The 13,079-nt window shown below is 36.4% G+C and overlaps 1 protein-coding gene across 2 annotated transcripts in view; it reads left to right on the top strand.

Moving 5' to 3' along the window:
- The window catches only part of LOC133528776 (TWiK family of potassium channels protein 18), a 67,846-nt gene that overhangs the window by 38,188 nt on the left and 16,579 nt on the right, over positions 1 to 13,079 (top strand). For both annotated transcript variants that reach the window (XM_061866240.1, XM_061866241.1), the window contains exons 4-6: positions 6,698 to 6,842; positions 12,402 to 12,538; positions 12,978 to 13,079. In XM_061866240.1, coding sequence (XP_061722224.1) covers positions 6,698 to 6,842; positions 12,402 to 12,538; positions 12,978 to 13,079 — 384 coding nt within the window. The remainder of the gene's footprint in view (positions 1 to 6,697; positions 6,843 to 12,401; positions 12,539 to 12,977) is intronic.

Raw genomic sequence — 13,079 nt, 5'->3', positions numbered from 1 at the left:
CCCACAAAAAAGAATTGCAACCTAAAAGGCTTTTCCCATCAGTTAATCATGATTAGTGGACCCCTGCTGGTTCGGGCATTAGACCCTATCACTCACACTTGGATGTCGCGGGTCGTGGTACAAACAATTACCCTTTTCAAATTACCAAAAAAGTGAATACTTGCACAGACCATAGATTATACTAAAGTGTGAATGCTAAGCATAAAGAATTTCATAAATTTCGGCAGTGGCTCGGGAGCTGGCACGTATTCGACACAACAATGACGTTTAAAAAAAATCTCCGAATGAGCTGTTTCACGAATTTGAACCATATAAATAGGATGATAAAATTGCTTTTTTAAACGGGTTTGTTCACTTGTGTCAGGGTCATAAGCAGTAGCAGTAGTAACCGCTGCATCAAAGAAACAAATACGAGTACCTTTTTCATCACACTTGCTCCAAAAAGATCTTATTTCATGCAGATGTAATGAGGGACAAAGGCCTATATTGTTCCTGCGGTAGTTAAGTATTGTAAAAAAAAGCTATAAGTAACTCCTTGGGAGTTATACCTTTTTTTTTATTATGCATACGAATTTACTAAGTGTAAATGAGTTTTACTTTAAAAACATTAAGGATTATAATTTAGTATTTTAGTTCATGTTTAAAAATATCTAGTTGAAAGGATCTGTAGATAACGTAACCTTTAAAAGTATAATTTGTATTTAGCCAGGCCAAAGTTACCCCGTAATAAGTTCTCGTAGCAAGAACTTCCCGTTCGGTCCGTCGGAGCCCGTAAGTAAATAGTTTAGTCGAAAGGCCGTGGCAATTTATGTCCCAATGAAATTGGTCCCTTGCTTTATTGACTGTTTATTATTTACATAAAAACTATTGACTTTTTAGTAATAAACCTATTTCTTAATGAAATACTGGGTAAACCATAATGAATCCTCAGTTATTTACCTCCGCAGGTCGCATTTCGCAACCGATTCTCGTAAAATTTTGTGAGTAGGTTGGGTAGGTAGATATAACTTTTTTGTCCTTATTAAACATTTATGTCACTCAAAGACTATTGTGAGTGATAATGAATCAACTAAGTTCTTTTTACATTTTTTAAGCTTATTGCGAGGTCTAACTCATGGAGCCAATAGTTCATAGTGATTTAATTTAAACTAAAACGGATTTTAATCGCGTGCACTTATGGCGCGGGCACACTGGGGATTTGCGAGCGAGTTGAAAGCGAGGCCAGCGTGCAACGTGCTTTCAACTCGCTCGCAAATCCCCATTGTGCCCGCGCCCTTAAGTACTTACATTGTGATGTCAAAATTATATCTAAATGATGTCATGTACAGAGAGGTACGAGCGAAATGACCGCGCGACGGGCAATCATTTACATATTCCTTTAATGTCGCAACTCACAATATAATTAAATTGACCCCTGAGGTCCTGACGTTTCAAATCTAACAATGCGTTCTTGGTTATAGATAGAGCAGAATATTGTGATCATATTATTGCACGAACCTAACTGCCGCCATACAACGAAGTAACGTTCCCATTTTAAAACGACATTCTGTACCCCTAGTGTAAATTTAGTCGATAGCGAAACGTGACGTACGCGTTTGCGTTAAGTCTCATTTTGTATGGGTTTTTGAACAGCGCGCCAAGCGGGACGTTTTGGAAAGTCAAAAATCTCATACAAAATGACACTTAACGCAAACGCGTACGTCACGTTTCGCTGTCGAAAATATTTACACTAGGGGTACTGAAACAACATGATACTTTACATGAACATTTAAGAAACTACATAGTATCTATCGGCCCGACTCGAACTTTAAGATACGATTTGCATTGGATATGTCAGTGTCAAAAGTAACGTTTTTGTTTGAAGCAAATTCATTTTTAACACTGACATATCTAATCCATATTGTATCTTCAGCAAGTGTTTGACGTGTCTTAAAATTTGAATCAGGCCGTATGTCTAGTACCTACTAGTTTGCTGTAATTAAACATACATAAATGTAGCTTCAATGTTCATGTCAAGTTTTAAACGTTTGTAATTGTATGAAAGTCAGTTATGGCGGCAGGTTCATGTCACTTATTTTTAAATTCGACCAAGGTTTTGTATTATAGACAATGTTGAGCAACTGAAAATATATGATAGTCATTGGGGATGAACTGAAAACCAGCGCTCTGGCTGCTAGTCTACACGTCACCACAGCAAATGATGAGATCATCCCTTTTACAATATTATGATGTTGCTGTTCATTTCACAAGTTAGTAGTTTAGCGTCACTGTATAAAATACAAAAATAGGAAATTCGAAACGAGTGGCGATAAATTAAAACACGACCGAAGGGAGTGTTTTAAATCAATACGAGTTGCGAATTACCTATTCGCACATGTATCGTACAACGATTTACAGTACATTATGGCCCTTTAAACACAGTAACGTAATATGCTAATTTTCGCACTAGTGCGGTAAAGTAGCACCATATGTACTGTAAATAAATATTATAGGACATTATTACACAAATTGACTAAGTCCCACAGTAAGCTCAATAAGGCTTGTGTTGAGGGTACTTAGAAGACAACGATATAGGTATATAATATATGAATATTTAAAAATACTTAAATACATAGAAAACACCCATGACTCAGGAACAAATATCCATATTAATCACAGGAATAAATGCCCTTACCAGGATTTGAACCCGGGACCATCGGCTTCATAGGCAGGGTCACTACCCACTAGGCCAGACCGGTCGTCAAATCGTAATTGATTCAACATTTGTAATGTATTCTGTTATTTTTATGACTGTAAAAATTGGACATATAAAAGTGCCCGTGTGGCCTATTTGCGGAATAAATGTTTGTTTGTTTGTTTTAGGAAACCTTAATTATTTTTGTTTTTTTATTCTTACCTACATGTGTACGACTAGGTGAGTTGCAATAAATCATAATTCTATTCTAGTCTATTCAAGTCTAAAAGGTAACAATAAGTAAATCGCATTAGCGTATTAAAGGGCCAAAAGAGCCAGTGGCCTGAGAACCATTCAGTGCTAATGAAGCCTCATCTTTCCTCTCCTTTGTCTTTTCACAGGTTGTATTGGCTTCAAAGGAAATTAAGGATGGGTTTTGGTCATAGATGACTTATGTATAGATGGAACATGAAGGCGAGGCGTACGTGCGTTAACTTTGCCTGATCCGATATCGGATATAGAACCCTAAGTCCGCGCAGTCAGGCCGCGAGGCGCGCTGGCTTTAGCGGTCACCAATACTACAAAATTTATACCTACGTTTACGCATACAAAAAAATATGGTTCCGACAGGAGACGGAGGGATCCAACTTGACAGGAGTGCGAATACAATGTTAAAACCCCATGAGAAAGAGTTCTCTGTCGCATGAAGTCCGCTTTTTTGCGTTAAGGTGTGTTTAGCAATAAATATTACTTAAAGGAATGAAGAAATACAGAGAAACACATTATGTTGTACATTTTATTTCCATCCGATATCCGATATCGGATCGGTCAATGTGAAAAAGCTTTAAGGGTTGCGTTGTGCTATTGATTACGATGGCATACTCGTAGTGCTCTACAGTAAATCACTAGTAGGTGTCTGCTTTATGAACAGGAAAACGCCACATTTCAGTACAGGTGCTTTTCAGCTCATTGCGTAGTGGAAGAAATACAACTACAAATACAACTACAAGTACTACTACTGAAGTGCAACTGAAAATAGCCCATAATACTTTTCACACTGTTGGTGGCTGTAATAGCGCCCTGGCTTTTCCATTGTCGGACGAGGCCATAGCACTGTTCAAACTAGTAAAATGGGCCTTAGTAAGTGTAAGTGTAGTGTAAAGATAAAAAAAATATATGCAAAGAGCAGCGTACAGCGTGACAAAAATGGACAAAAACGTAAATCCGTGGTCCGCTTGCATGGTACTTTTTAAGTATGTACAGAGTATAAGTAAATCACGAAGACTGATAACCTCCATAGAATGATAGAACGCCATGAGAATCGTCAATGTTGTAGATGGCATTCCATATTAGTTTTACATATTTGTTATTTACGTATAAAATCCGATATTTATGATTGTACATGCAACTGCGGCCAGAAAACTCAGATTTTACGTTTAGAACTCCTAAAAAGCAGTAGGTGACAGATTTTGTATGTATAATAAAAGGTATACCAGGAACGCGATGGAGATTTTCCGTTGTCCGAATTGAAAATTAACTAGTCTCATTTAATTAAAGATGTATGTGGTGAACGGGATTGTTTGTACTTGCTTGTAAAAGTGTTATTATACATTCCTAATCCTAAAATACTACCTAGGGATGTAATGTATTTTTTCATCACACTTTCTAAGCTATGATGTCCGTAAATCCTGTAATTTACATCCAAATTAGGTACACGTTTTATTTTTCCATTTTTTCCCTCACGAGTCTCATGAAAAATATTGTGTGTGCCACGGCCGGTACAGGAATTACGAACTCGTATGAATTAACTCATTCAACTCAATTCACACTCGTTCGTAAATTCTTGTTTACCACCCTTAATTACACAATGTCCTGTAATGCGACATCTATGGGACGCAGTCTATTTTCGAATGTTTTGTTTTTGCAGTTCAACGTATATTATTACAACGTATTGAAATTGGAGCTTCCAAACAAAGCTATTGTTTTGTTCCAATTTATTACAATATTATATACAATATACAATAGAATGTAAGATATTTTAACAAAGAAAATACGGTTTCATTTTCATATGTATCGTAACAAATACGTGTATCAAATTCATCGATTTATGCGTGTATGGACTCTAAGGAAATATGGCGATGTATAACAATGTCTGCCTGTTAAACATAAAATCTGAGTATTAGAAAGCCAACACTAGAACGTATAAGTATTTTCAAGTCGAAATATAAAAATGACTATTATCAAAGTATAAAAATGTCTATTAACATAGTATGTAAATGTCTTATATAAAATCGACGATTTATAATGTCTATAATAAAAGAACTAAAATTTTAAAAAGAGAACGAATAAAATGTCTATTTTCTTTACTTACTGGTAAGTAAAGAGAATATAAATTTTCTTTAACATCAATAAATATCACTAATTATTCCTATAGATATTATATTTCTATAATAGAATATGTAGCTTTTAAATTATATGAAAAACGCATGGTTGCGCAATACTTTTGGCCAAGGCTGTATATTATTATGATCCCAGGATCATTATAAAAGCTACATTTATATATTCTATTATAGAAATATAATATCTATCGGAATAATTAGTGATATTTATTGATATTAAAGAAAATTAAGAAAAAAAATACTATATCCTTTTTATTGCGAGACCCGATTTTTTAGAGCTTCAGTTTTTGACATTGATGAAATATTGCAAATGTAGAACATAGTAAAATATTATAGTTTTTAATTTGTAACTTTATTTAACACATTATGTGAATAGAGCTCATATAGAACCAACGACATGGGAGAGTCTAGCTGGTGACCGTCCACAGTGGAGGCATATTGTGCAGACGCAGGTGCGTGAATTCGAAGCCAGGCGACGCACAGAACTTGACGATAAGCGTGACGAGCTAAAGGCCAGACCACCTATGGCCATAACATATAATTACGTCGGAGGGGTGCTGACCTGCAGCGACTGTGGCCGCACATTCGCTGCTAAGATTGGCTACGTCAGTCACCTGAGAGCGCACCAGCGACACTCTCAGCGGTAGAAAGCAGTTGCTGTGGCCGAAAACGGCTAGGAGACGATGATGATGATGATATGTGAATATGTTTATATTATTATCTAGATGTTGGTATTAACTAAAACCCGTTTAATGATCATTTCACTAATGGTAATTTTGACATGTAATGTATGTGAATTAATAATAAATATGAATATGAATATTTTCTTTTAGGCTATTGTCGCAACATCTTTATATTTCGTCTAATATACATGTGGACATTTTTATACTTTGTCAAAATTATACAGGGACGGAATTATTCAAGTGGACATTTGTATATATCGCCATATTTCCTTGTAGTCCAAACACGCATAAATCATTGTCAAATTTATCCGAACAAAAAATAAAATTTATATATAGAATGTACTGAGAACATTCATAGAACATTTCTCGTAAGTCTCGGTAGCTCAGCAGCCGGTAAAGCAGTGGGCTGGCATCCTTCAATCGCGATATTCCCTACATTTAAAACATTTAAGAGAGTTTTTTTTTTAACAAGCAGAAACGTCTGCGAACGATCCTCCCCCCCCCCCCCCCCCAAAACCAGGTCTAGAAAATAAATAGGTCCCCCCAAAAATAGGTCTTCTAGACCCATACGGTGGAAAAATTCGCTGCCTAGGGATGAGGTCTTGGTGGCTCAGATGGCAGAGCGCTGGAGTATCGATCCAGATGGCGTGAGTTCAAGTCTCACCCAAGACAGTATTTATTCCACTTTTAAATTTATTCTAAGCTTGATTTAAGAGGGTGAAATTGTGCAAATCAATTTTGATACCAGTTTAACCATTTCTGGCCTTGACTGCACGCATAGTGTATAAGTCTAGAGTCTTAATTTGAAGACTTGAATAATAGAAAGTGAGGTAATGGCATTAATAACGACATTGTTACACATCATTGTTGCAAATGCAACGTAGAATTAGCTTGTTCTGACTCTGTTCATGAACTTTTTATATAAAATCCTTTTTTTACAGGTGCATTTATGTTTCGGGCGATAGAAGGTGCGAGCGAGATGGAGCGAGCGCACAACATGACGCTAGAGCGAGACAACACGGCGCAGTGTCTATGGCAGGACGTGCTCAAAGTCAACATATTTAATGACACATATCTTAAACACAGGTAAGAAAACATACATAGAGACCTAGTGTTTAAAATTTCAATTTTCGTTTAATACTACGTCGGTGGCAAACAAGCATACGGCCCGCCTGGTGGTAAGCGGTCTCCGTAGTCTATGGACGCCTGCAATTCCATAGGAGTTACATACACGTTGCCGACCCTCACACTCCGCACCCTCGAAAATTTCTGGCAAACTTACTCACCAGCAAGAACACAGCACTGAGTCGGATCAAGTAATTATTTGGCTGCGGTTAATAAGTTATTGATACGAACTAATAGTTAATTATACGAACATAACACGACTTGCATTGCATGTCGTACTCCAAGAAAAAAAAATCCAAATAAACGTACCCGTAAGTGGCTTAAGTGTCACACGTACCCACCGCCAAAAGCCGCTTTCATAAAATCGATTACAACAACAACAACAACTCAATTCAATTCCGTTGGCGCTACGACTCTTTGTGCATCTTAGCCTCCACAATCTTCCTCCAGTTGTCGCGGTGCCTGGCGACCTTCTTCCAGTTGATAAACTTTCCCATGTTCCTGAGACCTTCTTCGACACAATATACCCAACGACGCTACTTATGCCTGCCTATTCGGTCTTTTTTGTTGCGGCGACCACCTTGTCATAAATTTTTTGCCCTCTTGTCCGGCATCCTTTCAAGGTCCCAAGGACCCGCCCCTTTTAGCTGTTGTGACTTACAGAACCTGACGATGTTTTCGTGCTTTATGAGTACAACTACATTCTTAAAATGAAATTCGGCATAAACATTAACATAAAATATTTATATATCTATGTATGCTAATAGTTTTTGTTGCAAAAAAAAATATACGAAGAAAATAGAAGTTTTGTATTTATGTAAAACTTCTACTCGCTCTAATTTCTTTATATTACAATGTCTAGTAATAAAAATAGTACCGTTCATAGATATATGTTACTTAAATGTTGATGCCAATTTTCATTTCAATTTCGATTGTCGTTTTAAAATGAGAGCGTAACTTGTATTGTTGTTGTTGTGTTGTTGTTGCCTAGGATCGTGTGACTCTTAAGAAGTGACACATTTTCTACGGGTGAGTTAGACAGCCTAGTCGTGCGCGAGGTCTATCTATAATACGAATCCAGGCATAATATTGTATGCAATTTTTTTTATAAATTACTACTACACTTTGCAACCAAGTATAAAATTAGATTAGATTAGATGACTTATTTCATGATAAATTTGCATTGATATTAAAAATATAAGAATTTCAATCATGAGTCGTCAAATAAAATAACAATACTAATAAAAAAAAACTAATGAATAAATAAATAAAGAATTCCTTTAGCATTTATTTGAAAACAACAAGCAATCTTATCGCATAATTTAGCGAGCAATGCTTGCCTCGGCATCCGAGCGCTCGAGACTCGATGGAGCGTTACATTCTCCACATGACTACGTAAAGGAGAACTTTATAGTGGGAATGCTAACCAATTAACCATTTATTTTCTAAATTTAAATACTTGTAGGGTTAAAAAAAGGGGATAGACACGTATAAGCACAAAATGTATCTCAAGTACATAATCTATTTTACAGTACATATGGTGCTACTTTACCGCACTAGTGCGAAAATTAGCATATTACGTTACTGTGTCGAACATTTAAAGGGCCATAATTATGTACTGTAAAACGTTGTACGATACATGTGCGAATAGGTAATTCGCAACTCGTGTCGATTTAAAACACTCGCTATTGTTCGCACTTGTATCGTAATGTACTATGAAATAAACACACAAAATATACACACTTGCTCCAAATGGCGTTTTTATGCAGCCGATTTTTGGCTCATAATCCAAGATATTAAACACGAGTGCTTTTTCAGTATATTATAACACTCGTGCTTCTTCATTATATTATCCGACTGAATTTAGAAGGTAACTGATTGCTAATAATATGTATGGAAACGGAGCCTTCTTAAATTGGTCGAGTAGATTTTAAAACGCGGCGGGGCGCCGGCCGGCCGCCGGCGGCGGGCGAGGGGCGGCAGGCAGTATGACAGATGCAAGACTTCTACTAACCGATTTAACAATTAAAATTTGTTTAATATGAAAGTTCCTTTTTTCGTCGCAAGTGTGTGGAAAAACGTCGTATGAAACGCGTGTGCTATGGTCATTACAGACATCGGCTTTCTTATTGCGAAACACAATAACGCCTCGTGTGTAATGACCAACTTAGCACACTTGTATCACAATGTACTATTTCATCACACTTGCACGTAAACAGTGTTACTGTAGGGTGTGCCAGCCAGCATATCGAGATGGAAGGGGCTATATTATGCCCATGGGCATTTGGGCATAACTTTTTGGGTATGCTTAAAAATATTTAATTTTATTAATTTGTGTGTACCACGGGCTGTGCAAGAATTACAGACTCGTTAAAACAAAAATTATTACTTCATTCTATTCATTACTACAAACTTGATGCCACTATAAGTTCATATTATTACAGTAATTTGACATTTATGAGACTTTTCCACACTCTATCTTAACAAATCTGCGCAGAATTGAGTTGGACTGATTCTGGAAAATATTATTCTACAACCATTAAAAAGAATTCCCTTAGCATTTGAAAACAGCAGGCAATCGTGCCGCATAGCTTAGCGAGCAATGCAGATTGCGTCGGCATCGGCACGCGAGCACTCGAGACTCGATGCAGCGTTACATTCTCCACGTGACTTCCGAAACGAGAACTTTATGCTAGGCATTTTGTTTAGTATGGATGTATAGATCATTTGGGTACTTACAATAATGAAATGCTTACGAATCCGGCGCCAAAAACCTGTGCCCTTGTCATATTATTAAAGGTTAGATTGCGTCATTGTAGATGACACGAACTATTAAAATCTGAAACACTAACTAAAAAGGAAACTATTTACAAACAAACTAATTATTATGTTTCGCCAGATCATTTTAAAAATATTGTTAAAACTTAGACGGTAAAAAGTCTGAATCTAAATCTAAGAAAACTGAACTTTAACACTACAAGGTACACATTCGAAATCAAAGGATTTGTACTCATATTAAAACATATCAAAATAAAACAAAGTAAAAATATATTTGAAAGGAATGGTAGAATGGTCGTCACTGGGAGCTGACCTAATGTAAACCTTATTGAAACGAGATAAGGTCCAAAGATAGTTAATATGTGAGTGCAGTTGGCTGAACACTAATTGAATCGGAAGTTCCAACGGCAATCGCATCGTTCTAGTGCATTCTCGATGCATATTGCATGTGCATTCTTTTATTGCTAAAGGAACGGGGAATTGAAAATATATCGACGTTTGTACGTGGTATTCGAAGTAAATACACAGATTTATTTAGTCAGGTGAATAAGTTCTTAGCTAAGCGAGTGAGGTAGTCTAAATTATCTCAAGTTAGGGCACCACTTATGAAACATACATTTAAAAGATTGATTTAAAACCCAAATTCAGAGTATTTTTGATAATTCTCTGAAATTTACATATGAAATTTCTACCACTTTACGCGTTAAAAGTTTAATTGTCCTAGGAGTCTTTTATGTTTTTGACGTGATTAATAATTAATAGTGCAACATAATTATTTTAATAAATTGAAACAATTTTTTTTCTCCTATCATCGACAATAAGGTATGGCACCTTATGCAATAAACCAAAATTAATGACACGTCAAACTTGAGCAGCACTGTGAGTCTTGTACATACATACATACATACATACATACTACATGCATACATACTAACTACATACATACATACATACATACATACATACATACATACATACATACATACATACATACATACATACATACATACATACATACATACATACTTACATACATATAATCACGCCTATTTCCCGGAGAGGTAGACAGAGACCACGGATTTCCACTTGCTACGATCCTGACATACCTCTTTCGCTTTCTTCACTTTCATGACATTCCTCATACACGCTCGTCGGACTCTTGTTTATGGCAAATGTTGCTAGTGTTTAAAAACTGATATTAAATACTTATTTTACAAGATTCCTGGTTTACGTTTCACTATAAACGCCACTCTCTGTAACATTAAATCAGTGCTTAGATTTTGTTTAGATTTGTTTTTGAGCACCGCTTTTTCTGTTGTCTATTCTAGTTGTTAAAGAAGTGAATAAATTGTTGTGGTTCGTTTTAATTGTTAAAAAGCGTTCGTTTTAGTGTTTATACCTCGCACCAACTATGCTTCTCTCTTTGGCCTAAAGATTGACTGGTAGAGAATACCGTGTGGCTATAAATTCCCCTTTTGTCACGGTATATTTTAACTGTGCAATACAGTTTAAATAAAATAAATAAATAAAAAGCTAATGTTGAATGATATTTAACGATTCGAAATTATGTTTTGCAAAAAAAATCTCCAAGGCATTTCACAACGACCAGCCATACGCTGCGATTTTAATTTTTACCAGAATTGATCGTTTGGGCCACCTTATTCAGGGGCTTCTCTTACTGTGTAGTTAGTCTGACGGCCCGATTCGAATGAGATACGATCACGATAAGTTCTGGTTTAGATTAGTTCTCATTTAGATACCTATGTCGAATAATTGACAGATGCAGCTCGATTCGGGCAACCAATGTCACTTTGACGTTACCAATATCGTAGATAGATCTTATTGGGATCACAGCGGAATCGAAATAAACGTCAATTTTGACATGTCGTTTAGTTATCGATCTTTTAAAGATCTTTCCAAGATCTTAAACGTGTCTTAATCATTCTTCTAATCGGGCCCTGAATCGGGCCGTGACTCGCGGTCGGCACTAATATTTCTACGGTTCTACATGCAATATAGGTACTCACGGTTACTTTATGGCAACAATTTTGGTTTTACACTGAAAAAAATAGATAGCCGAACTGGTTTTGTAACTTTACTAAATAACTAAACTACGGTTATAAGAAAATAAACTTTGCATAAATTTACAAACTTATTTTGTAGTGTATACCCAGTACCTGAACACTGATAGCCAAACACGGTTTTGTAACATATAACACATAGTTCGCAAGTCCCAATTTTTGTGTAAACAGTAACCAAAATTTTGTTACAGTTATGCAAACATTTCTTTCAGTGCATCTATTTAGGAGATCCGCATCTCCTCAGTTATTGGTAAAACTATCTATCATAGAGAAATCTAACTTCACCATTAGTGCCCAAATTCGCCCACGAAGAATAATAAAATATACTTCTATTGAAATTACGATGTATTACCCAGCTAGCGTAAAAGTATTTTTAAAGTAAAAATAGTAAAAAACGAAAAATTCTAGAATTACTTAACTTTGCCACCCGTCCCCAGCTTCGCCTTCGATGATTATACTAATTATTTTGTACTGATTACTTATTTTGTATCCTAAAACTTGAATTATTAAACATCCATGACACAATTAATTTATCATGTAGTTATTAATACCCGTTATGCACTAATTGCGAATTTTGGGTAACAAGTCTTGCCAACCCTAATTTAACTGAATTTGAGCTGAAACATTAATAATAGAGTTTGATGTTTTTTTTTCCTTTCAGGATAAGCATCACAATCCAGCAGTACCAAGACAAGGTGGTGTACGCAGTAAAACGAGGTTGGGACGGTGGCCGGTCTTCGAGACAGTGGTCTTTCTCGTCGGCCTTCCTGTATTCCCTCACTGTGATCACAACTATAGGTAAGAGTGAGACAGATGATATGTACAGTAAGAAGCAAGACATTACAAAACAATACAACAGTACCAAGACAAGGTGGTGCAACGAGGTTGGGACGGTGGCCGGTCTTGGAGACAGTGGTCTTTCTCGTCGGCCTTCCTGTATTCCCTCACTGTGATCACAACTATAGGTAAGAGTGAGACAGATGATATGTACAGTAAGGAGCAAGACATTATAAAACAATACAACGGTACCAAGATATTGAACACGTGTTTAAAGTAAGTTTCAAGCCTTATTGAGCTTACTGTGGGACTTAGTCAATTTGTGTAATAATGTTTATTTATTTATTTATTTAAGCTTCGTAGGCAGGGTCACTACCCACTAGGCCAAACCGGTCGTCAAAAATTATAACCCTATCCTGATTTAAAATCTAAGAGAAGGTGCCTTTGTTGCCTTGTGCAGGGTACGGGCACCTGTCTCCGCGCACCAGTTGGGGCAAGGTCACCACCATTCTGTACACTCTGCTGGGAATGCCCCTATTCCTGCTGTACCTCGCTAATGTCG

This window comes from Cydia pomonella, chromosome 20 (assembly GCF_033807575.1).
Source record: "Cydia pomonella isolate Wapato2018A chromosome 20, ilCydPomo1, whole genome shotgun sequence".
In the NCBI taxonomy this organism is placed as follows: domain Eukaryota; kingdom Metazoa; phylum Arthropoda; class Insecta; order Lepidoptera; family Tortricidae; genus Cydia; species Cydia pomonella.
This window is presented reverse-complemented; position numbering and strand designations above follow the sequence as displayed.